General features: G+C 39.1%; 1 protein-coding gene across 4 annotated transcripts; it reads right to left on the bottom strand.

Annotated features, from left to right (window-relative positions):
* Window positions 1-785: 785 nt before the first annotated feature.
* Window positions 786-20,305, bottom strand: TMEM196 (transmembrane protein 196). 4 transcript variants are annotated; one of them, XM_071560153.1, is made up of 5 exons: window positions 19,965-20,305; window positions 7,883-7,939; window positions 5,802-6,056; window positions 3,858-3,931; window positions 1,478-1,531 (listed from the first exon to the last, which is right to left on the bottom strand). In XM_071560153.1, the coding sequence occupies exons 1-5, from the start codon at window positions 20,109-20,111 to the stop codon at window positions 1,525-1,527; spliced, it is 540 nt and encodes a 179-aa protein (XP_071416254.1). In that variant the 5' UTR covers window positions 20,112-20,305; the 3' UTR covers window positions 1,478-1,524. The 4 variants fall into 4 exon arrangements, with proteins under 4 accessions (XP_071416256.1, XP_071416255.1, XP_071416254.1 ...); XM_071560152.1 differs by having other exon boundaries at window positions 19,947-20,305; XM_071560155.1 differs by lacking the exon at window positions 3,858-3,931 and having other exon boundaries at window positions 786-1,531.
* Window positions 20,306-22,285: the final 1,980 nt, after the last annotated feature.

The raw sequence follows: 22,285 nt of genomic DNA on the forward strand, positions 1-22,285 counted from the left end.
AGTGAGAAACTTTAATAGCAGTGAAGGTGTTTCCCATGTTGTAGTTAGATGGGAAGCTGCCTTACAGACTTGAAAAATTCTAAGATAGTTGAATTAAACATTATTTTATACCATATAGATTCACAAAATGATTTATTGTAATTTATAGAAGTTTTTATGGCATGGCATAAGCAGTAATAAGATTCTGTTCATACCTGTCTGGGAACATGTATATATATTGCCAAGTGTTGCCAGTCATCAGTAATGCTCACATCTCAAACTCATGTTGAAGTGCTGGGCTTTATAGGACAGTCATATACTCACTATGTAATATATAAGTAATTTTATATGAATATTTTCTAAGAAAATTATGCTGTATATATTCTGTTACAGATTGCATCTCCAATTTTTCATGGCTATATGAGCAAGTAGGTCCTACAATAAAGTTTGGGGTCAGTTAAAGCTGCTGCCTTAGCATACATGCTGTTTAACATACTCCAAAATCCGTTGTGGATGTGAAGAATTGCCAGTATGTTCTGACCTTGGCGGTGCCTCTGTTCAGCTTTCGTTTTTCTCCTTTCTGAACTTGCTTCACCCTTTTAGGAACTCTTCAACATGTTGTGCAAAACTGCAAGCATGACAGTTCAGCTTTGCAAGATCATTCTAACATGAAAAAAAAAGCAACCAAAAGATGTCTCTAAAATCTTTGATTTAGTTTTCATTTTATTTGTCATCTTTTATGAACAAATTACGAAATATACTTCATTCACAAATTGGAAATATTTACAATTTCTTTACAACAAGGCATTATTGAGATTTAGATTTATGGCATTCTTAGAGCATTCTGTCTTTCAAAACAAAGACATTGGTGTTGTTTTCAGCACACTGTTCATTTACTCTCTGGATGTGAAATGGGAGCCTTTTGGAAGAGGACTTTGCATTCTCTTCATATGATCTACTGGGAAAACTGAGGCAGGATGCATTCCAAATGTGTGGAGGGAGATTTTGCAGATGTGTTACTGTAATATGCCATGATCTGAAGCCATCATATCACACCAGATGCTGCTAAGTGGAGAGGAGAATAATATTCCCCTGAGCCATTCTTCCTCTGCCTTCTCCTGTGAGTTGGCTAAATGTGATCCAGTTTAATTTTTTTTCTGTTTTTTGAGTCTTCATGAGAATAAGAGTCTTGAGAAGTCTATTTCAAATACTATCACAATTCTGAAAAGTTATTCAGACAAAAAACTGAAAGACAGTAGCCAGGAAGTGAATAAATATTGTATATCCGCAAAATGTTTAGGAGACAAATTTTGAACATAGCTCTAAAAGGGAATTGCAACTGTGCTGATCTGCAGTTGTGACATTTGATCCAAAAAAGCTAAGATAGTTCCATTTTCTCAATTTCTTGGAGTCTGTTTTTGTTTGTTTGTTTGTTTTTCTTGAAGAAAGTTCTAAACCCACTTCTTTCCATGGAACTTTTAAAAATCTCTTAATATACACTTCCATTATAAATCAGATGTGGGCCACCATTGCTTAGGTTGTCTGTCATTTCCTGGAACAAGAATAGCAAACACTAATTAGAATAACTTTATGGTGTTCAAAATTCAGTTAGATAAAGTTGTAACAAAATTTGAACAAATTCTGAATTTCAAACATTCAGAAAAACTTAACATTTTTTTATTTGGCTTGATAAATCTCATTATAAGGAAAAAAATCAGGTTCCTTCCTACATAAATTAAGTACACTTGAAAGCTGATAGACTCATTGATAGTGATTGGGTTGGACATTACACTCAGACCACACATACAGCATTGATGGCATCTGTGCAAGTTTTTTGACATTTTCCTTTGAAATTGCATCAATTCAAGCATTTGTGCTAATATACAAAAAGAATGAGATGGTAGTGAAGTCTCTGTTTCCATTCAAACCCTTTTCTGTGCTGACATGCTAGAAGTAGATGCCATTCAATGCTTGCTAAGATAGACATTTGTGAAGTAGGTCTAGATCCAAACAGGATTTAAGGATCTTAACTGCTTGCTTTCCTTAGGATGAGACTGATTTTCATTTTTCCTTAATATACCAGTCTACAATTTTTAGCAGTTCAGTAATTGCTATTCCAGTGGCAGGTGAGTCATCCCAGAGTAAGCTGACCTGCTCATGAGTCAGAATCCTAAAGCACCTAAACCCAGATTTGTTTGGAGGTTGATTTTCTAATTCTCAAATTGAAATCCAAGCAATACCCACTTAGCAGCTGCCTAAGCATAGAGATGTTTACATTAATTAAGCAATTCCCTGACCTTCAAGGCTGCAAAGCCACATTGAGTTTATGGTCAGAACTGCCTTATTATGAGCAGTCCTAAGCCTATTTCATAACATATTGAATCTGGATGCAGAAATAAGTGAGCTGATGCTTATGTCCAAGGACAGAGAATATAACTATGGCAACAGGAATAGGCATACATAAAAGTGCATCTTGTGGTGTTTTTAAAATTCAGGTAGATGATTTGGAGATGCCACTGTGGAACTAGTTCTGTAATAGTTACATGAGGACCAGAAGTTCTTCTCTGTGTTAAAAGATTAAATTCACCTGTTCTTCATTCTAGGCACACTTAGAGAAAATGTGGAATAAAAGGGATTTGTTTGTTTCCCTTCCTATGGAAGCTTCTAGGAAAAAAAATGAAGCAAGATTCATTGGCCTAGACAGAGAGAGAGTGAAAGAAAGAGCCTGACTCTATAGCATAGTAGCTGAGATTCTTAGTCAAGAGAAAAAATTTATGCAACTTTGTCTTTATTACTAGTCTTGCTCTTTCTCTCTCTTCTTTTAATCCACAACATTTGAGAAGCAAAGACCTGAACTTGGAGTTTAACATAAAGTGGAAGCCCTGATGCCTCCTCTCAGGTATTACCAGCTAAATTTTAAAGTAAATCACAAAACTTAATTGTTCCCTGCAAAGTTTTTTGAAAGAAAGGATGCCCTTCCTATTCCTCTCTACAAAGTAAGCTTAGGGCCATCAAACCAAGCAGCCTTGCCAATTAATACTCCTGAATCAAGTATAAGTTTCAGAGAAAACAAGGTGTGTAAATTTACTGAATTTTGAGTATTTTCTACAACACAGGTCTCTATTTGCAGACGATGGTGTTGGATGTTTTTGTATGGTGCCTTATTCTCCTCATATACTGAAAAACAAAGAACAGGCATGCCTAACACTGGACTCTGGATCCAAGTTTGGGGGTTGTCTGCTCTGAGGAAAGGTACTATGCGTTGCTTACTTGGAGGTGCCTAAAGCCTTTGTTGGATCTATGCTGAAGATATCTGTCAGCTGGGAAGGAAAAAAAGAATACCAAAGCCATTTAATAGGAACTATCAGTCAGCCACATTTTGATAGCAATGATCTGTCAGAAGGCTACTCATGAGTGTGTGTAAGTTTCCTTTTGTCACCTTTTTCACTTGAATCCTCTGCAGACATCAGCTATTAGAATGTCACTACAACTTCAAAAAATATCAAACCCCATTTATTTTCCCCAATATTCCTATTATTTTTTAAAAAGTATTACTACATTTAAATAAAAACAAGTTGCTAAATTCAAGGAATGAAGGAGCACACAGATTAGAAGCAGAGTGAATCAATGGTGACTACATCCAAATAAGAGTATTTGGATGCCTATAACTAGGGTGAATATTTTAAATACTCAACTTACTTCCAGATTGCAGCGTTCACCATGTAGAGTTATGTCACTGCCTGGAAGCACCATTCCTGACTCAGAGTGACATCATAGCATCAGCCAACTTTGATTAGCTGAAACTATGACTTCCTCTTAAGAGGTGGCCCTTCCTGAAGTGACATAACAACATGGTAGCTCCCTAGTGTTCAGCGTACCTTGGAGGTAATTCTGGTGTCGGGGGAATCACCGGGCAGCTGGGCAGGTCGGTTATTTCAATACCCCTCAATCTCTAATATAAATATAACAATTATACAATAAATATAGCACAAACAAATGCACATGCAGTACATGTCTATATTACTGTATATCAGCATAAATATACAAAATAGTATATATATAAAACACTTTAAAGCTATTTCTAAATCAGGGCCTAATTTAATGTAAGCTTTTACGTAGCCTTTTTTATTTTTAGGGGCATGCCATGAGCTAGCATACTTAAACCTGCCAGCAACAGGCAGTCCACAGGTCTAAGAAGTCCCAGGTCAGGCCATCTGTGCATGCATACTTGATCCTCCAGCAAACATGCGAAAAGTCCACCAGTGGTGGGGCGCATCCCACATCTGCTGAGCATGTGCAGTAGGGTTGCTCTGCATATGCATCATGGCGCTTCACCCAAGATAAGTGGACACCTGGCAGTCCTTGCTGCCAAGTGTCAAAAAGCTCAGTAGGTCAACAGGCCAGGGAAGTAAGCAGTGAAGGACTACAACACATAGTCATCTTCAGCCCAAATTGATAGGATGGGCAGGTGTTTTTATTTTCAAAGGTTTTTCTTCCTAGGCCATTTCTTTTTCCTTTCCCTCTCTTCTTTTCTTACACCTTTGTCCCTTTTGAGACAAGAGCCTCATTGAAAGTCAAGATCTAGCCTATCATCTGAAAGACCATGACCATACTTGTCTACATAGCTCATCAGAGTTCTACTTCATTTTAAAATGAGATGGAGAAATGTATCTCTTACCTTGATTTTATCACCCTGCTTTATGTTGCTGTTGTACCCTTTACTATTTAACTTTTTAAAATGTTTCAAATATCATCTTTTAAAACATGTTTCAAATATCATCTAGGGTGCATTCAGTATTTATTTCTACTTGGAGTCTCATCTCAGTTAAGAAACCAAAGAATAGTGACAAGTAATTTTTATTTAATGGACAATTAACTGCTACATCATGTTTTGTCAGGGAATTTGAAAACATTCTACAGTCTGAGTGAATTAATTCTCACTCTGCTGTTCAAAAGTCTCAGATATGATACAGACTGTTGAACTTAACTGTAATGCAAACTTACATGTGGAAGTTTAGGTGAGCATTCCCCTTGACTTATGTTCTCTTTTCTACTTGTTTCTCAAATGAAGGACATTGGATTTTAAGTCAAGCACAGGGTAGCAGTGAACATTTAACTCCTCAAATATTAATCAGATCTGTAAAGTCAAGGAGCTGATTTCAAGAATTCCATTCAATTACTTGTTTTGACCCTGTGTGTTCAGCTTTGGGAACTTCAGTTCCAGTACCTAAACATGTTCCTACACACTTTGGTAAACTTCCTTTTAATAGAGCAAGGAAGCAAATGCTACTCATTTGTGACTGCAAATTAGTAGTTTCATTTATGTGCCCACAGATGCTTGGGTTCAGTTATCTAGATTTGTGAACTGTGGCTTTTGTGTTTAAATAGCCTACTTTATAAGCTGAGTACTCGCGAGAGGAAGAAATTGATTAAATCCTGGAAGCATGCAATGATATGGTTATAGAAAGCATTCTGTGCTTTTTTCACAGTGCAACACATGATAATCCATATTAACAAGGCTTCCAATTATTTATGAAGTGCTATATTTAGCAGCTAAGTCCTTGAATAGCTATACAATGAAATTATGTTGAAAATGGATGTACTTCATTGAAATGGATGTACTGCAAATATACAGTACCTAAAAATAGCTCCATATAATGCAACGTAATAAAGCTTACACAGAATGGCAGCATTTCATTTCCCAGAAGCTCTTTCTCATATAAAACTGGAAACTGAATACATCTCTTGCCAATTGTAAACTTTAACACATACAGTAACATTTCAGGAGAAGCAGAAGTAAAAACGGAGGACGCACAACTCACTTTTTCTGCCATTTCATGGGAGTGATGCAATGAATGTTCTCTTTCTGAGAACATTCGCCTTTGTTCATAGCTGGCCAGCCGACAAGTGAGCCACGAAGAAAGAGTGCAACCACCAATTCCAATGCATGCAAGAGACATGGAGGCAAGATGCAAAGAATAGAGAGCAGACGACTTCTTTGTGAGAGCACGAAGAAATTGAAAATTTAAGATTCCTCCAATTAGTCCACAGATGCAACAGGCAGAAAAAAGTATCATCTGTCAGGAGAGACAAGAGAAGTTATGTCACAGTAACATTTTTCAGAGATGGATTCATGCATATAAAAAATGAGACCAACCATAATTCAATTATTTGATACCATCATTGACTGCAAAACACCACAGAGACACTTGTTTTTAACTCCCTCAGCTCCCACATTGCTCCAAGGCAATACATTACCTTCTGGTGTGTAAGAGTTAAGGCTGACCTTGCATATAAGATAAAGCTGGGTAAAATGAGTAGATGATGTTAAAACCTAGTCAATAGAAGGACTGCTAGGACACAAATCTGATTTCCATCTCTTCATGTAAAACAGCAACATGGCAGAATGTGTTGCAATTTTCTATTGTGCAGTTTCTCACCACACCTCAGGAGTGAATGCCTCACATATTTGTAGTGAATCTCTCTTGCTTTGTGTGCCATCTGACTCTGCCTCTTGCTCAGTTATGATTTATTCAATCACACAGCAAACTGGAGGCTTTCTGCAGCTTTTGGGGGGACTTCAAAAATATTCAAGGTGAGTGTGCTGGTCAAAGAAGCAAGAGAGACAACAAAGAAATCTGTGATGCTGCTCTAGAGAAGATCAGTTAGGTGACTGTGTTTGGTTGGTTAGTTTGGTTTACTTGATTTTAACTTGATTAAATGTTTTGGGGAATTTTGGAAGGCTGTGAAACAGGTTACAATTAGTTAGACATGTTTAAAGATCTCTTACTGCTTTTAATCACAAAGATGCTACCCTAGTTCAGGATGTCCTTGAGCCACAAATGACTCAAGAGCAAAAAGTCTTATTATAGAGACAGTGCTAAGTTATCTTACTCACTTCCCTTGATACTGCTGACCTGTCAGATGTTGACCTAGATGGGCCTTTGATGTTTCTCAATATGGCTTTGCATATGTACTTACCTACTGTGGTAGCAACAATTTATGGAGCCTTACAGACTGCTTCTGTACACGACTGGGATGAGAATTTCATCTGGAATGTGGCATTGAGCCTGTATATTGCAGTCTACTGGCAAGTGACTATTCCATGAGATCACCAGAACAGACAGATTTTAGAAACGAGTTATGGTACACATGCTTTGAGAAATGGCACTGTCATTGTAACAGGGTTTAGGATAGCTCACTGATACTAAAAAATAATCAGAGAGAATCCTTGATTCCCTTTGCACTCACGCTGGTTTTATGTGACATCCATTTGTATGTGGCAGAATAATCAAGCTGACAGAAAATTAAGTCAGGCATTATCACTTACAATAGGATCATGTCTTTAACATAAAGTTCTGCTGTGTAGTAACAACACCATTTTGCTGCAGTCACAAAAATGACTGTACTTTTGTTTCTTAGAAGAGACAGAAAACATCTGCTATCACTTTAATACTGGCTTATAGATATTTCAGATTGAAAAAAACACTTATTAAAACACTTAACAGATATAATATCTAGAATCAATCATGGTCAACAGCCTTACTGAGATGGCAGCCCAGTGTTGTTTTGTGAGAGAAGATACAATCCAGTGGCATTACTGGGAAATGTTTATTGACTTGACATAAATCTGTGTCAAGAGGTTTCCCATCCAAGTTTCTCCAGACAAGGATAAATAGGGATATGTGGCTTAAATAGCACGACCTATAAAGGAAATTTCAGAACTGTCTTGTTTTGCTTGATTATCCAAAAATGTTGATTGCTTATTTGGATCGTTGACTTGCAATTTTTCTGAGTTTTCATCAAAAACACCTAGACACAGAATGCCTCCAGTAAAGAGTTCAATTTAGATACGTATGCCTTTCAAATACTTATGTGCTATAGATGCAGTGGAAAAACTTACAACAAGTCCAGATTTTTTTTTGGCGCACAATATTCCACATATGCCGCAAAGCAGAAACTGCAAAGAAAAAAACAAGAAACAATTATTTCATCATTTAAGATCAGAAGTTTAAATCCCACTGTATTGCTGTGGTGGTAACCACAACAGTAATTTAGGCAATGATTACACTTGTCAGCATTTTTATCACAAACCTTATGTTTCAGGAAGTTATAACTCAACCATGAACACATTTACCTGTTAAGAAACTGGAATGAGAAATCAGAGTGAGCATGATTACTCATAAGAAAAGAAAGAAAATCCAAATTTTAAGCTTCTTGGCTAAACAACTTGTAAAAAAATCCCCAGTGTTGCAAGCAAGAAAATGCTTTTTTACTGTTTGTTTTTTTTCCTCAGAAAATTTAGCAAGGTAGTAGTCACTGATCCAAATCATCTACTTTCAAGTATAGCTTAGGCACTTAATGCATTTATCCTATCATCTGAACTGAGGGATCATACGTGGATTGTTGTCTTCAAGACAGTGGAACTCCGGGCAAGAATGTAATTCAGTCACCTCTGTGGCTGCAGGTGTAAATAGAAGTACACCTTTGGTGTGGTTACTCTAATCATACAGGAAGGTCTGCTTCAGATTCTAGATAGTTCACTTTGCAAGAGATAGCATGAATGTATCTGTGTTTTAGGTTGAGTTTTTTTTTTTTTTGTACTTCCCTCACACAAACTGATCTGCTAATTGTGGCATCAAGCATTAGGCAAAAAACTAATTAACAAAACCAGAAACACTCTTTACCAGCTGATACGAGTAGATGTTACTGCTTTTTAGTGACCTTTGTCAAAGACCAATGATTTTCTCTGATGTCTCTTTTTCCTCCTACAGAAAAGTTTCACAAAGAAAACAGTGAGCAGTCATGGTAGTAGCTGTATGAAAGCAGTAAGACCTTCTCCAGGTGTTAGTAATACTGTCAAAGGATTTCCTCTATACCCCATAAACAACTTTATTAAGAATTCTAGGCTACTTATTTTCAGTAAAGCTGACCCTATACCCCTATTGGGAAGAAATTTTGTAATTTTAAAACTGGATTTTTCCACATTCTTTTTGCACTGAGATGGTATTTCTAGCAAAAGACTGTGTTTGACTTTGATTTATGATTAAATCGCAGAACAGACCTGAGTGTTACATAAGAAATGAAAAAAAAAAAACAAAACAAAACTGAAAACCTAAGCAGTTTTTATACACCATTCAGGGGCCATGTAATATATTGCAGGTACATCTCATTAACACTCTATAATTTTGCAACTTCACTATTTCAGTTAAGGAGATACATAGTTTATCTCCCTCCAACTGAAGTAATTTGTGCATATTGCTAAGCATAAGCCTTGAGATGTGTTTTTACTCTGAGTTAGACCCATCAAATCAGTTACCCACAATGAATGTGGTTAAATTTTGTATATTATTTACCTTACATTAAGCATGGGATGTGAACTTAATATTAGTCTGATTATGGACAGCACTGAGTCATGTAGATCATGGTGTTGAATGACTCAGGACATACCAGGACATACAACAGGTAATTGCTACTAGAGCCCACTGACTGGAATAACAATAAAAACAAAGCAAGACAAAACAAACAAACAAAAATCACCAATGGGTAATGCTCCCTCTACATCTTTCCCACAGGCAGAGGAGATTTCAGCTCATCATATCTGCTTTGTAAGTTTTCAGTCAGGCTTTCTTTGAAGTTCTGGAGTTTCAGTCCTATCATTGCAGATTGCCTTCCACTGAAGGCATGCTTCAGATCTTCACATGTAGTGTTTTGTATTTCTCAACATTAATGTAGAAACCTCAAAAGGAATTGGTTGAAGACATCTTTGTAATTAAGTTCTATTCATTCAGATTTAAGTGGATTAATAATATAATTTCTCTCTGTAGTGAGTGAATAGGATTGAAAGGAAGTTTTTGTATATAGAAAAATTAATGAGTTCTGGAAAATACCATCAGAATAGTTTTAACTAGTTTAAAAAACTGTGAATTTGATAATTTTCCTTCAAAGCTGCAAGAATATGAAAGAGTAGGTCACCCATTTTTTCAAGAATGCTCTAATTTTGCTCCAGTTAGAGTCAATGGAACTAATCTACAAGCCCTAAAGTACTAGCTTCTCAAAACAAGTAGTGATTACTGTATACCATTTAAAGTATCTGACAGACTGCCTGGAGTAAAGATCTGGATGCAGTAGTCAAACGTACATGAAGTTTGCTGATGATACTAAACTAAAGATGCTGTGGAGTTTGTTGAGCATAGAGAGGCCTTATAGAGAAATCTGAATAGACTAGAAAGCTTGGCAATCACCATCATATGCTGGATTCTGCACCTAGGACAGTGTAATAATACTGGTTATACATAAATTTTGAGGAACAAGTAACTGGGAAGCAGCCGTATGAAAAGATATCTGAGGGTCTGGCTCGATGACAGGTTGAATATGAGTCAGCAGCATGCCCTGGCAGCAAAACAGGCCAACTCTGCCCTGGGGTGCGTCAAGCACAGCATCACCAGCCAGCTGAGGGAAGTGATTGTCCTTCTCTGCTTTACACTGGTGAAGCTGCACCCTGAGCACTGTGTGCTGTTGTGGGTGCCTCAACATAAGAAGGATATCAAACTATTGGAGTGTGTCCAGTGGAGGGTGCCCAAGATGATGAAATGTCTCCAGGGCAAGACTTGCGAGGAGTGCTGAGGTCACTTGGTTTGTTCAGCTTGGAGAAGAAAAGCCTGAGGGGTGACCTCCACACAGTGCATACCTTCCTTGAGGTGGGCAGTGGAGGGGGAGGTGCTGATCTCTCTCTGATGATCAGGGGTGACCTCCACACAGTGCATACCTTCCTTGAGGTGGGCAGTGGAGGGGGAGGTGCTGATCTCTCTCTGATGATCAGGGGTGACCTCCACACAGTGCATACCTTCCTTGAGGTGGGCAGTGGAGGGGGAGGTGCTGATCTCTCTCTGATGATCAGTGATAGGACATGAGAAAATGGAATGAAGTTTCATCAGACGAAGATTCTTTGCTGAGGGGATCATTGGTCACTGGAATGGGCTCCCCAGGAAAATGATCATGGCACCAAGCCTGTCAAAGGTAAAGGGGCATTCTGGACAAATGCTTTTAGTCATATAGTTTAGTGTCAGGAGGAGCAGGGAGCAGGGAGTTGGACTTGATGATCCTTATGGGTCCCTTCCAACTTGACAAATTCCAAGACTTTATGATAGTATTTTATATACTGTGTCATGTATACTCTGTATGCATTTTCTCTCTCTCTACATCTACAGTATAGGCAGGTAAATGCCACCCTGATGCCCAATCCCGTCTGATCTCAGAAGCTAAGCAAGGTGAGCTTCAGTTAGTACTTGGATGGGAGACCTCCTGGGAATAACAGAGGCTGTAGGTTCTGGTCCTGAGGACTTCACTGTCACCGTCCAAGCTCACTCGGCCGTGGCAGATGAACCTCAGGAGTTAAAGGGTGGGACCAGTTCTGCGCACGCTGTGTCTCACCTGAAAAATCCACTGCGCAGGCTCAAAGGACACACCCACGTGGTGAAAGCCCTTCCTAAATCATCGTTTGCAAAGCCTAGCCAGCAAACATCTACAGTATTTATACATATACACAAGAAACAACATGTCCCATAGTTAAAGAACTAAACAGAGAACCAACTGAAATTATTCTATTCTATTCTAACTCAGAAAAAGTGGGTATTCCTGCTTTTTCCATGTTCTTCTCTGTGAGAACATGCCAAAGTTTTATAATCCATAGGACTGTGAGACAAAAAAGTTGTGAAACTGAATGCACTTATGTGCCTGAATATGTTAAAAACCTTGGAAGAAAAGCACTTGGGCAGTAGCAAAAGATTAGTTATTTAGCTTGTTGGTTTGTTTGGAGTTTTTTTTAGATGACTGTGTATTGCATTCATGGAGAAAGGTTTTGCCTTAAATCCAGTATGGTTATTTATTTATGACAGCAGGCATTTTGCAGCTAAAAACCAATGCATGAATTTGAACCACAGTCAGGCAATTAAACCTCATGCAAATCTTTGAAAATTATGAACCAAGTCTACAACTCTCTTCTGATTCACTGGAAGCAGTGGAAACCTGCTTTATGGAGAGAGTATTAGCTATACCCAGGGCTCAGGAATACTGCTCATGCAGAGTTTCTTTAGCTGGCTTCTCAATGTGGAGACCTCCAGAAAGGTTAGCATTTCCGTGGGACATTATGTGATAGACTGTTCTCCACTTTTTGATAGAATAGATAGAGATTTGGGATTTTTTTTCTCATGGTGCTATAGGCATTTCCTGTAAAAATTTTGATGTCCCAGTGTTGTGATCAGCTGATAATTGAATGGGAGAAACTACACTAGCTCTTTGTACCAGAAAAAGGATGTGAATACAAATCAGACTGAAAAAGAATTTCTTGTGTTTGTTCCTGTTTGGCTTTTAATTAGAAATTTTCTATTTTATAATACTGCCAACTGGAATAGAGTCACTAAGGGTTCTGTTGTTTTGCCACTCTGTTTTTGTTCATGGCTATCCCAAAAGGCTTCATCTTCATGTAAATGTCTTACCAGTTAAACTTGATTTCTAACTGTTGAGCTCTTCTGGACTACAGTTTGCCCATGACTAACTAATCCTGTCATTGTGAGGACTCGCTCCTTTCTTCTTGATCATTGATTATGCTCAATCAAGTTTTACCAACCAACCCTGTCACACCTGAGGTAAGCCAGGCAAAGACACTTATATTGAAAATACAGTAAATTAGAAGTGGAAAAGAAATATATCACTGAAAATAAGCACCTTGCAAAGAATGTTCAGTTCATGAAGTGTTCACAGGTCATGCAGAGAATAAGGCTAAAAGATTTCATTAAGGATAAGCTGAACTCCTAAGGCCTACGAAATGTCCTTGGAGCCAGAGAGGGACCTTCAGCTGGGACTTAAACAGATGTCTCACTGCTGGACTTTCATTTTAATTATTATCCACAGGAAAAAAAAACAACAAACAAACCATAAAATGCTAAAAGATCTAAAAGCTCACTTAAAAACCTACATAAATCACTAATTACAACCAATCCTTACTGATCCTGGGGTTAATTTTTGTTGCAGACTTATTCATACTCCTATATATACATGATGTTTTGGGTCAAAACTAGCAGAGCAGGCATGTATTGAAATTATTGGACCAAATCCAGAGGAGGGCCAGAAATTCGATAAGACTAGAGCACTTCCCCTATGAAAACAAGCTGAGAAAGTTGAGGCTGTTCAGCCTGGAGAAGAGAGAGTTGCATGGAGACCTCATAGCAGCCTTCCAGTATCTGAAGGGGGCCCACAGGGAAGCCAAAGGGGGACATTTCATCAGGAACTGACTAGTGATAGGACAAGGCATAATGGATATAAATTGAAAGAGGAGAAATCTAGGCTACATATTAGGAAGAAATTCATTACTGTGAGGATGGTGAGACACTGGACCAAGTTGCCCAGGGAGGTTGTGGATGACCCAGCCCTGGCAGTGTTCAAGGCCATGTTGTATATGGCCTTGAACAATCTGGTCTAGTAGGAGGTGTCCCTGCCCATGGCAGGGACAGTTAGGACTAGATGATCTTTAAGGTCCCTTACAACCCTTATTCTATGATCCTATGACTCTATGAGTGTATCATCCAAAAATAGACAGGGGCATAACCGCTATTGGGTGAATGGTAAAAAATCCAAAGAAAGATACTATAAAGCATAAAAGATACTTAAACTCAGTGAGCTGTGAGTGCCTCAATCCCCCTTTCAGGGATGATTCACTATCAGTCGGAGTCACTCTGATAGCACTAGTGTGATTGCAAGGTGGGTGATGCAGTAGCGTCAGTAGATTCTCTGCCATTCATACTGCAGCTGTGCCTGCTAATGTTCAATATTCATATTAGAAAATCTCTCTTTTTCTCTGTTGAACTTTGGAATAAAAATCCAAGCACCTCCCAGAAAATGGCAATGTTTATTTCGAGCCTGCTTTAATTTACTTTATATTAAATATTGGCTTGAAACAAAACCTCAGATCCAAACACCCAGAAACTTTGGTAAGGAGGCTGAAATCTCAATTTAGATTCAAGTTCTGTGGTTTGGATCCATCCCTATTTCATATTTCTGGAACAAAAGACTTGGCCTCTTCCACATTCTCCAGGAAAATGCCTACTTTCTTCCTGGTAGTCTGAAAAAAAAATCAAAACTGATTTTTTAATATATAAAAACTAGTTATATTTGCAGAAAGCCAAAGATTTCTTGCTTGCCACTATACAGAAAAAAAGAAGTATTTTTATTTCATATATTGAAGATAAGAAACCTTTCTGTCTTCTGTTTTGAGAGGCAAAACCAATGGTGAGTGTAATTCCCTTGAAAAAATGAAAACTGTATGTGAAAAAAAAATCCTGGAGCCAGGCTGAACAAAATAGTACAGAAAACCTGTTGGATATAAGGACTGCTTGATCCCTAGTCATTGTCCATGACAAAGAAGACAACCATATAAAAAGTCCTGCATATAGAAAGTCCTCTGTAATTCTGGGCCATCCATATTTCTCTGATGAAATAGAGGAAGGGAAATTATTCTAAAAAGGAATATAACACAGTGAAAATAGAAGTTTATCATACCTATTCAAATGATCCTCTACTTGGAAGACTAAAACATCAAGAGACAATCAACAGCTTCACTTTTATTTACTGTTGTTAGTACTAAGCCAGAAAATCTATGTTTTATACTGAAGCTGCATAAACATGGGATTTCCAGGAGAATAACCAGGAATTTGAAATTAATAACATAAGGAAAGGATGACTATATTTAATAATATTTAAACTCCATCCAAATGAGAAAAACCTGAAATCTCTAATGGATGAACTAAGCAGGGGAGGTATCTCTAACTGTAGGTCTTTTTCAAAGCAGTATTTCAGAACAAGAATTACGTTTTCTTAGTGCATGCATAAAGGGCACAGAATCCACTCCTGAGAACAAAGGAATCAAAATAAAGAAAAATTACAACAGGCAAAAAGAGAAAGCCTAGGTAGTAGGTTTTTCTGTCCTCTCCACAGAGAAACACAATAATCTTTGCAAAAGGAGGCTGGAAACTTACAGTGATGTCTCACGCAAGAGGTTGTGGGGACCGAAAGTCATGCAGACACAGAAGTAGAAGCAACACTTGTGTCCCATCAAATCAGTCATGCTGAGAGTGGAGGCTCTATTGTAAGTGAGATCTAGTGTTAAAACATAGCTAATACCTTGATCTGGCAGTGTGCTATTGGGTGTCATCAGCTCAGTTGCTGGTACAATTCTCACTGATTCAAGCGATATTCAAGCAGTTTATATTCCATTCCAGTGTCACCCTTCATCTGGTTCTAGACATGCAAAGATGCTTTAGAAATGGGAAGTGGTTTTTGGAAACAGTCAAGAAAATTTAGAAGTGTGTTGCTGAATCTGAAAGTCTGCCTGTTATCAGTGATTCAAAAAACCTCTGTTTGTCTCTAAAAACACTTAAATTCTCATCACAAAATAATAATATTTATTTAATTTGTTTTTAGCCTTTCAGAATAACAAAAAGAAATAATGCTTTTTGTTGGTTTTGTATGAAATATTTAGTTTAGAGTATGACTGCTTACATCTCAAAAAAAAAAATTCCCTGCAGGTGAACTAAAGTCTTATCTTAGCAAAACATTTAAGCATATGCCTAAGTTAGTCTATATTTAACAGAACCTCTAAATACAACCCAGAAACTACAAGTACCCTTAGATGGACCATTTTCCAGATTGGTTTATGCCTTTGGAGTCTATGAATGATAAAGAAAACCTATGGAAAGACTTAAGCTGGAGTGAATTGTCCTGGGTCCATGTAACGCAAAAAGCTCCCACACTTACTACATACTTCTTCATCTATAGGTATGGAACTCTTCCCAACTTCCACTGAGCTCACTGAAAGTCCTGAGATTCATTTCAGAGGAGAGGAGCAGGAGCCAGACAGAAATATGGTCAGTTTGATGAAAATGCAATGCACATGTTAAAATAAAGTAGGATCACATCTGCATGCTAAACAATAATGTGAATTTTTTAGTGTTATTTTAGGGAAAAAATAGTTTGACTGTTCTTTCCAAAGGAAACTTGGCAGCAGTAAAAACTAAATGCAAAATTTAGTGTTTTGAAATTTTAGGCCACCAACATTGATTTAATAATCTAAAATGATGTTCTTGCTCTGGGAGAACTCCACACAGACTGACACTTTTCCTTCAAATAATTGGAATCAAATATTTCAAGTGTCAACTTGGAACAAATTTCTGTAGCCAAACTATAAATGCAGGTTTTTAATGGGCAGGCAGACTTCCACTTTGCTAACATCAAAAATCATGCATACAATAATTCTGCCTCTATCTACAGACAGGCAGGCAGACCAACATATAGAAAATGCATATCTCTCAAACAAATTTAGATATTTGTTTTAATAAAGGAAGAAACAATTACTCTTGAGGGGCATAGCCATCAGTGAATCATTGAGTATCTCTCTTGCATATGAAGATAGATGGCATATTTACCTAAAGATGTAGCTTTTGTCTCTCATTCTCTCTCTCTCTGTACGTGTATGTGTGTGTATGAATATCCAGTCACTACTCATAGTGGTAGCAATGCAACCACTATGTTCTAAATATAGATGGGAAAGTGTGGGACCATTTCAAAACATCTATGAATACTTTTTGGATGATTAACCTTTGATTTTTTTTTGTTTGTTTGTGCAAAAGCCTTTGCTATGGATGCTATCATTCCTACTGTGTTCATGTTAGTGGCTCAGCATTCTCATTGGTTGGATCATTTCTAGAGTATGTCATAAAACTGAGTTGGAATGGTGGATTTCAGAATTATACCTTAATTTCTGGAAAACCAAGAAATCTTGGAGACATTGATTACAGTTTGTGGAATAGTTTATCCCAATAGATCATAACAAACAGAAAGAAAAAATCAGAAATCAATAACATGTGCATCTTAGAGTATTTGGGACTATTTTATGGTGAAAGTTTTTGCAATTTAGCACCCATGGCCTATCTTTAAAAGAACAGATTGGCTATGATGTAAATTGAATAGTTGTCTTCACATGCTCCAGATAATTTGAGAAGTCAGTCACACCTTCAGTTGTTTTCTTTTGCCTAAATTTTAAACAATTCTTACTATCTTAATCCAGTTCAAACCCAATGAGAACAACAAATTTAGAAACTTTTCCATTTCCATGCAATTTTTGATGTGGCCATTGCCTAGGCTTTCAATTTCTTAGCTCTTGTGTACTCTACTTTCCCTGGCTTGTTTATACATATTGCAGGGCATGCAATGATCAGGTCACTCAGCCCACACTTAACTTCAGTTATACCTCTAATCCTATGGGTGGGATTCACATCGTTCAAATTTGGTATGTTAGTAAATTATCTGTATGAAGGGAGGTAGTGAACAGTAAGAACAAGTCGTTTAAGGAAAAGCCTAATGTTCATCAAATGCAAAGCATTGTAGGGAGGAAAGTATAGAAGACAGAATGTGCATGATTTTTAAGATGTCCAAATTTTAGCAATTCAGGTTAAGGTTTCCATGGTGATGCTATCTTCATCTACTTCCTTCTGAACTTGGGTCTCTGCTGAGTTACACCCACGTAAAAGAATAGAACAGGGTCAAAGGTTTTCTGCGTATTTTGAAGTATATTATAACAGAAGGTGTGACATTGTTCAGCTTAATTGTTTTGCATTCTAACATGTCAAAAACCTAGTTTTTTCCTTTATTGTCCCTTTATTTTCCTTAGTGTATGTTTCTCAAAGGAAAACCTTGATTCAAGAGTGTGAATTGGAAGAAAATAACATATTTTATGGAAGATATAGTCTTTAATACAGGCAACATGAGCTCAGCGTAATATCCAGTGAACAGGAAGGCATTTTATGCCACTTCTGCAATAGGGCAATCCTAAGGATTGTCCTAACAAACCTTTCTCCAGTTGTTTTAATTTGGAACTAGTTACCCATGTCCCATAAGCCTGGAGAACGGCAAATCCCTGGCCCCTTTCTTGTCCTGTCTCACCTTCTAGTCCCCTGGTCAGAAGAATGCAACCTAACAGACTGAACTGTTGGAGGAGAACAGAGAGTGATATAATCATGACAATTTAGACCACAGATCTTTAGTTCAAGGAAAAATAAGTAAGCCTTTACAACCATGTCACTCCACTCTACATGCCACTGTGATTTCTCCTTTCCTCTGCTACCTGAAGCATAAAGTGCTTGCTTCCACTTTACAGTTTCTTTGAGGTCCCTCTCTGCCTACTCAACCTGCAGTTCTTGCTCAGATCCTACCAACTGATGCCAGTCTCTGCTGGCTCCGGTTTTGGGCATCCTTTGTTATGTTTACGAACAAGCCCTTTTGAGTTCCCTTCCATGCCTCTGCACTCACATATGAGGATAATTTTCTGTAAACATCTGCAAAACAACTTTATTGTCCTGTGTCTTATTCCTCTCTAAAACTCTACCTACAAACAGCTTGATATCAGCCAGACTGCTGGTGTGTTAATGCAACCACCTGTTATACCACTCAGTTTTGGTTTGTTGTTTCTTCATACTCCCTTACAGCCTTTTACCCTGTATCTGTCTCTTGCTTCAATTATAAGGTCCTTGGAGACAACATCTAATGTAATAGGATCTTTATCTATGGACAGTACAAACTCTGGGGTAACAGAATGCATAAAAATGAATGAGGCAGTTGTGCAGGAAATGTGCATCGTCATGAAATGATATCAGCTGTGGAAGGGTTGCCACAAAATACAATCACTGCATAAAATACTGATCTCACTGACTGATCAAAGCTCTCCGAATCAGTGAAACCCAGGATATTGCCCTCTGTCATGAAATCTTCAGATAGACACATGTTTTTAAGTTGGTTTTTTTCTTCATCAGCAATGACCAGAAACCTCTCTTTTTAAAGTGATTTTTATAATATCATTTCCTGTTGGCCACTGTCTTATCTGATCTGGTCTTCATTTTCATTTCTTGCCTACCTGTTCTCCAATGCAGATTTATGTGTGTGTTTATACACTACCAAAGATATTTATGACTATAGCCAATAATTAATAATTATTGACAGTGAGAATATAAAACAAAGTACTTTGTCAGAATTAATCTATAAATTACAGGAGGTTATGCTGTGAACAAACAAGAATGTTTTGCATTTCTCATGTTATCTCTAGCAAATCAAACAATCCTTTTACAAATACAGCTGTACAATCCAAGCTGGCCAAAACCTGCTTTGGGCTTAAAAAATGCCCACTCATGTTTAGGCTGAATATTCAGTAATTCCTACTCGGTTTCATAAATAACATATGGAGGAAAATTCTTTCTAGAAATATGTGTATCTCAAATTTGAAAAATAAGAAACATTTTTGAGAAGTGAGAAATGCTTTGTGATACGAACATGCTGCTTCCATTAACCCATTATTGTTTTTTCATTTTTTTGTTCATTTTTACAAGAAGCACAGAGTGCCCAGATGATGAGAACAAATGCTTCCCTTTTTTTCCCATTTCCTCTTTCTCCTCCAAAATCCCGGGACTCAGCTGACGTACCCTTGACATTAATTTGAAACACCCTTTGTCAGTCTCCTGGCAAGGGATAGGGCTGTTCTTTTTAAAAAGCAAAACTCAGTCAATTCAAAGATTGTAAGCTATGGCCCGTGTTCCTCTCGAAGCATCGGGCTTTGCCAGGTGTGAGAAGGGGTTCGCAGAAAGTTCAATTGTTCACGGCAAAATCGAAAAACGAAAAGGAGCGAGAAAGAGGGGGTCTTCCCCGCCCAACACACACATCTCTCCCCGCCGTGCCTCCCGCTCCACGACTATGCAGACCGTACCCCATGCACATCGCAGATGGACCCGGCGAGGCTCTCGGCGCAGCATGCACACGCGGGAGGGAAGGGAAGGGAAAGGAAAGGAAAGGAAGGGAAAGGGGGATGCTTTCGCACGGTCTGATCATCGCCATAAAGAGTTAAAGAGAGAGTGAAATGGCTAACGTACACACACCCCGCTCCATACCGGAGAAGAGTCTCCCAGCTGAGGTTTATGCTCTGTGAGGACCAGGCTGAAACTGACCGCCCCCACGGCCACGCTGGACACCCCTAACCCTATCTCCAGCACGGAGAGCACCAGGAGGCTCCCGATGATCTGGCTGCTGGTGCACATCCTCCCTTGGTCATCCTTCTTTCCCGATCAGCCGGGGAAACCGCGCATCCTCCTTCTCCTCCGGCGCTCCCGCGGCCCTAAGTCGCCCCCAAACTTTTCTTCCTTCGCCGACAGCCAGAGCGGAGCGGCGCATCCGCGGCCGGCGGGCGCTGCCGTGGGGCGGCGAGACGGCCCCGGCACCGCCGCGCTGGCCCCGAGCGCGGCCCCGAGCGCGGCCCCGAGCGCGGCCCCGGCGCGGCGGAGCTCTCCAAGGTGCCGGCCCGGCGGAGGATGCGCGGCCCCGCGCTCCTCAGGGGTTGCGCCTCAGCCGGGAAAGTCCACCTTGTCCGCTCGCCTCCTGCGCTCTCATTGGAATGACCTCACCGGGAGTTTTCGCCCCCCCCACCCCGTCTTGTTTCTCTCCCTCTTCTCTTCCTGGGCTGGGGGGCGGGGGGTAGAGAAGTGTGGCGAGCCCACCCCGGTTATATTTATGCATAAACCGAGACCCAATGCCCTGGCGCGGCGCACGGCAGCCCCGCCCCGGGGCCCCAAGGCGCGGCACGTTCCCCGGTGCCCCCCTCGCACACCTCCGCCGTCCCGCGCCGGCGGCAGGGCAGGGAGCCAGGGCGATGCCGCAGCTGCCGCCCCGCAGCCGAGCGTGCAAGGTGCCCCCTCGGGTGTGTGTGCGTGTGTGTGTGCGCGCAGGCCTTCCTGCCCCCAGGTGCTGCTGTCAAAATTCAGGAGGAAACACATTTTCCTCCTCTTTTATTAAAAGGTCTGGAGTGTGTCGTGTCTCACCACTGCAAAACTCTGCTCTTCTCCAAAACCCTATTGCTAAAATAGGCAATTGCTGTAGCCATTCCTGTCACTCTGATGATGGCCAGAACTGTGTCAGTCCCAAAGCAAATGGACAACAAAGAAAAGCAGAGCAAGAGGTCCAGGGCTGCTACTTGAGCCATACTGGATTGCTTGATATCAATCTTTATTACTGTGCCTCAGATACAGATAATGCTTTGCCACTCTGACTAGTTTTACAATCCAGATGTGTTGCACAACATGGTAACAGACAGACACTCAATCTAGTATACCTTGGATCTCATAAGTATGGATCACTAACCTTTGGGACATTTACCTTCACAAGAAGGCAAAAAGCTACATAGAAACTTATATCCCCCAAATCTAGATCAGGATTCAAAAGCATTGGCATCGTGAATGATTTAGCTATTTTTCTCTATATACATGCTATGTTTTTATTCTCAGTAAAACTTCTATGGAATTTTTACTTTTATCAAACATCTAGCATTAACCTGTGTAAAGAGCCTATACTCAGGTGTCACAATCCAGAAGGACAGTCTGGAGTTGTCCATTATTTTCATGGTGCAATTTGAAAGCAAGAACATAAGATTAGCAAGGTCCTGATTAAATTTATTTCTTTGGACTCCACAAACTGTCTTGTGTGTTGAGAACAGGCATCATATATGCTTGAGAAGACCAGATCCACCATTACAGGCCAGAGTTTAGTTCTCATTTGTAGAAATCTTGCATACTTAATTGCTGTGGGTACAGTTAGCCTGGCATGGAAGTCTCTCACCTTAAGCCATTTATGTTTTTTAGGTATCCAAGAGTTAGAGGAAGAGTTCTGAGACAAGATCTTAATGCTTTCTCATTTAAAACTTTAGCCGTTTCATATTTTTTCACACTTTTCCCACTACAGAGAAACAGAACTGCATTATAGTTAAAGCTGAATTGTCCCCTTTTCATCTCTTATGTTTTAAATGGTACCTGACATCTCTTATCATTAAAAATCAAGGCACAGCATAAAAGTTCCTAAGCTACTATATTTATGTAGGAAGATGGAGAAAGCACAGATCTTCAAGTACCCACATGGGTGTAGGAAGGTGTTTCTGCAATGACAGTATCCTTATTATGTCAGATTGTTACAAACGTTAAAGTGTGCTAAGGTGCAATGATTTTACTGCTCAGAGTATATTTTACCAGGTCTATAAAAACCAGTGGTGATAAGAGTGGAATTGCATAATGACAGATAGAATTAATATATTTAATACTTGCAGCCAGATAGAGTTCCTGTCACATCAGAATAGAGCTCATGTGACAGAAATAAGATTTCCATAAACAGCTTGTTTTATATAACATTTCCACTTCAGTCATAATAAACTGTCAGAAAGATGGGGGGA

The sequence above is a fragment of the Pithys albifrons genome, chromosome 7, assembly GCF_047495875.1.
Source record: "Pithys albifrons albifrons isolate INPA30051 chromosome 7, PitAlb_v1, whole genome shotgun sequence".
Classification (NCBI taxonomy): Eukaryota; Metazoa; Chordata; class Aves; order Passeriformes; family Thamnophilidae; genus Pithys; species Pithys albifrons.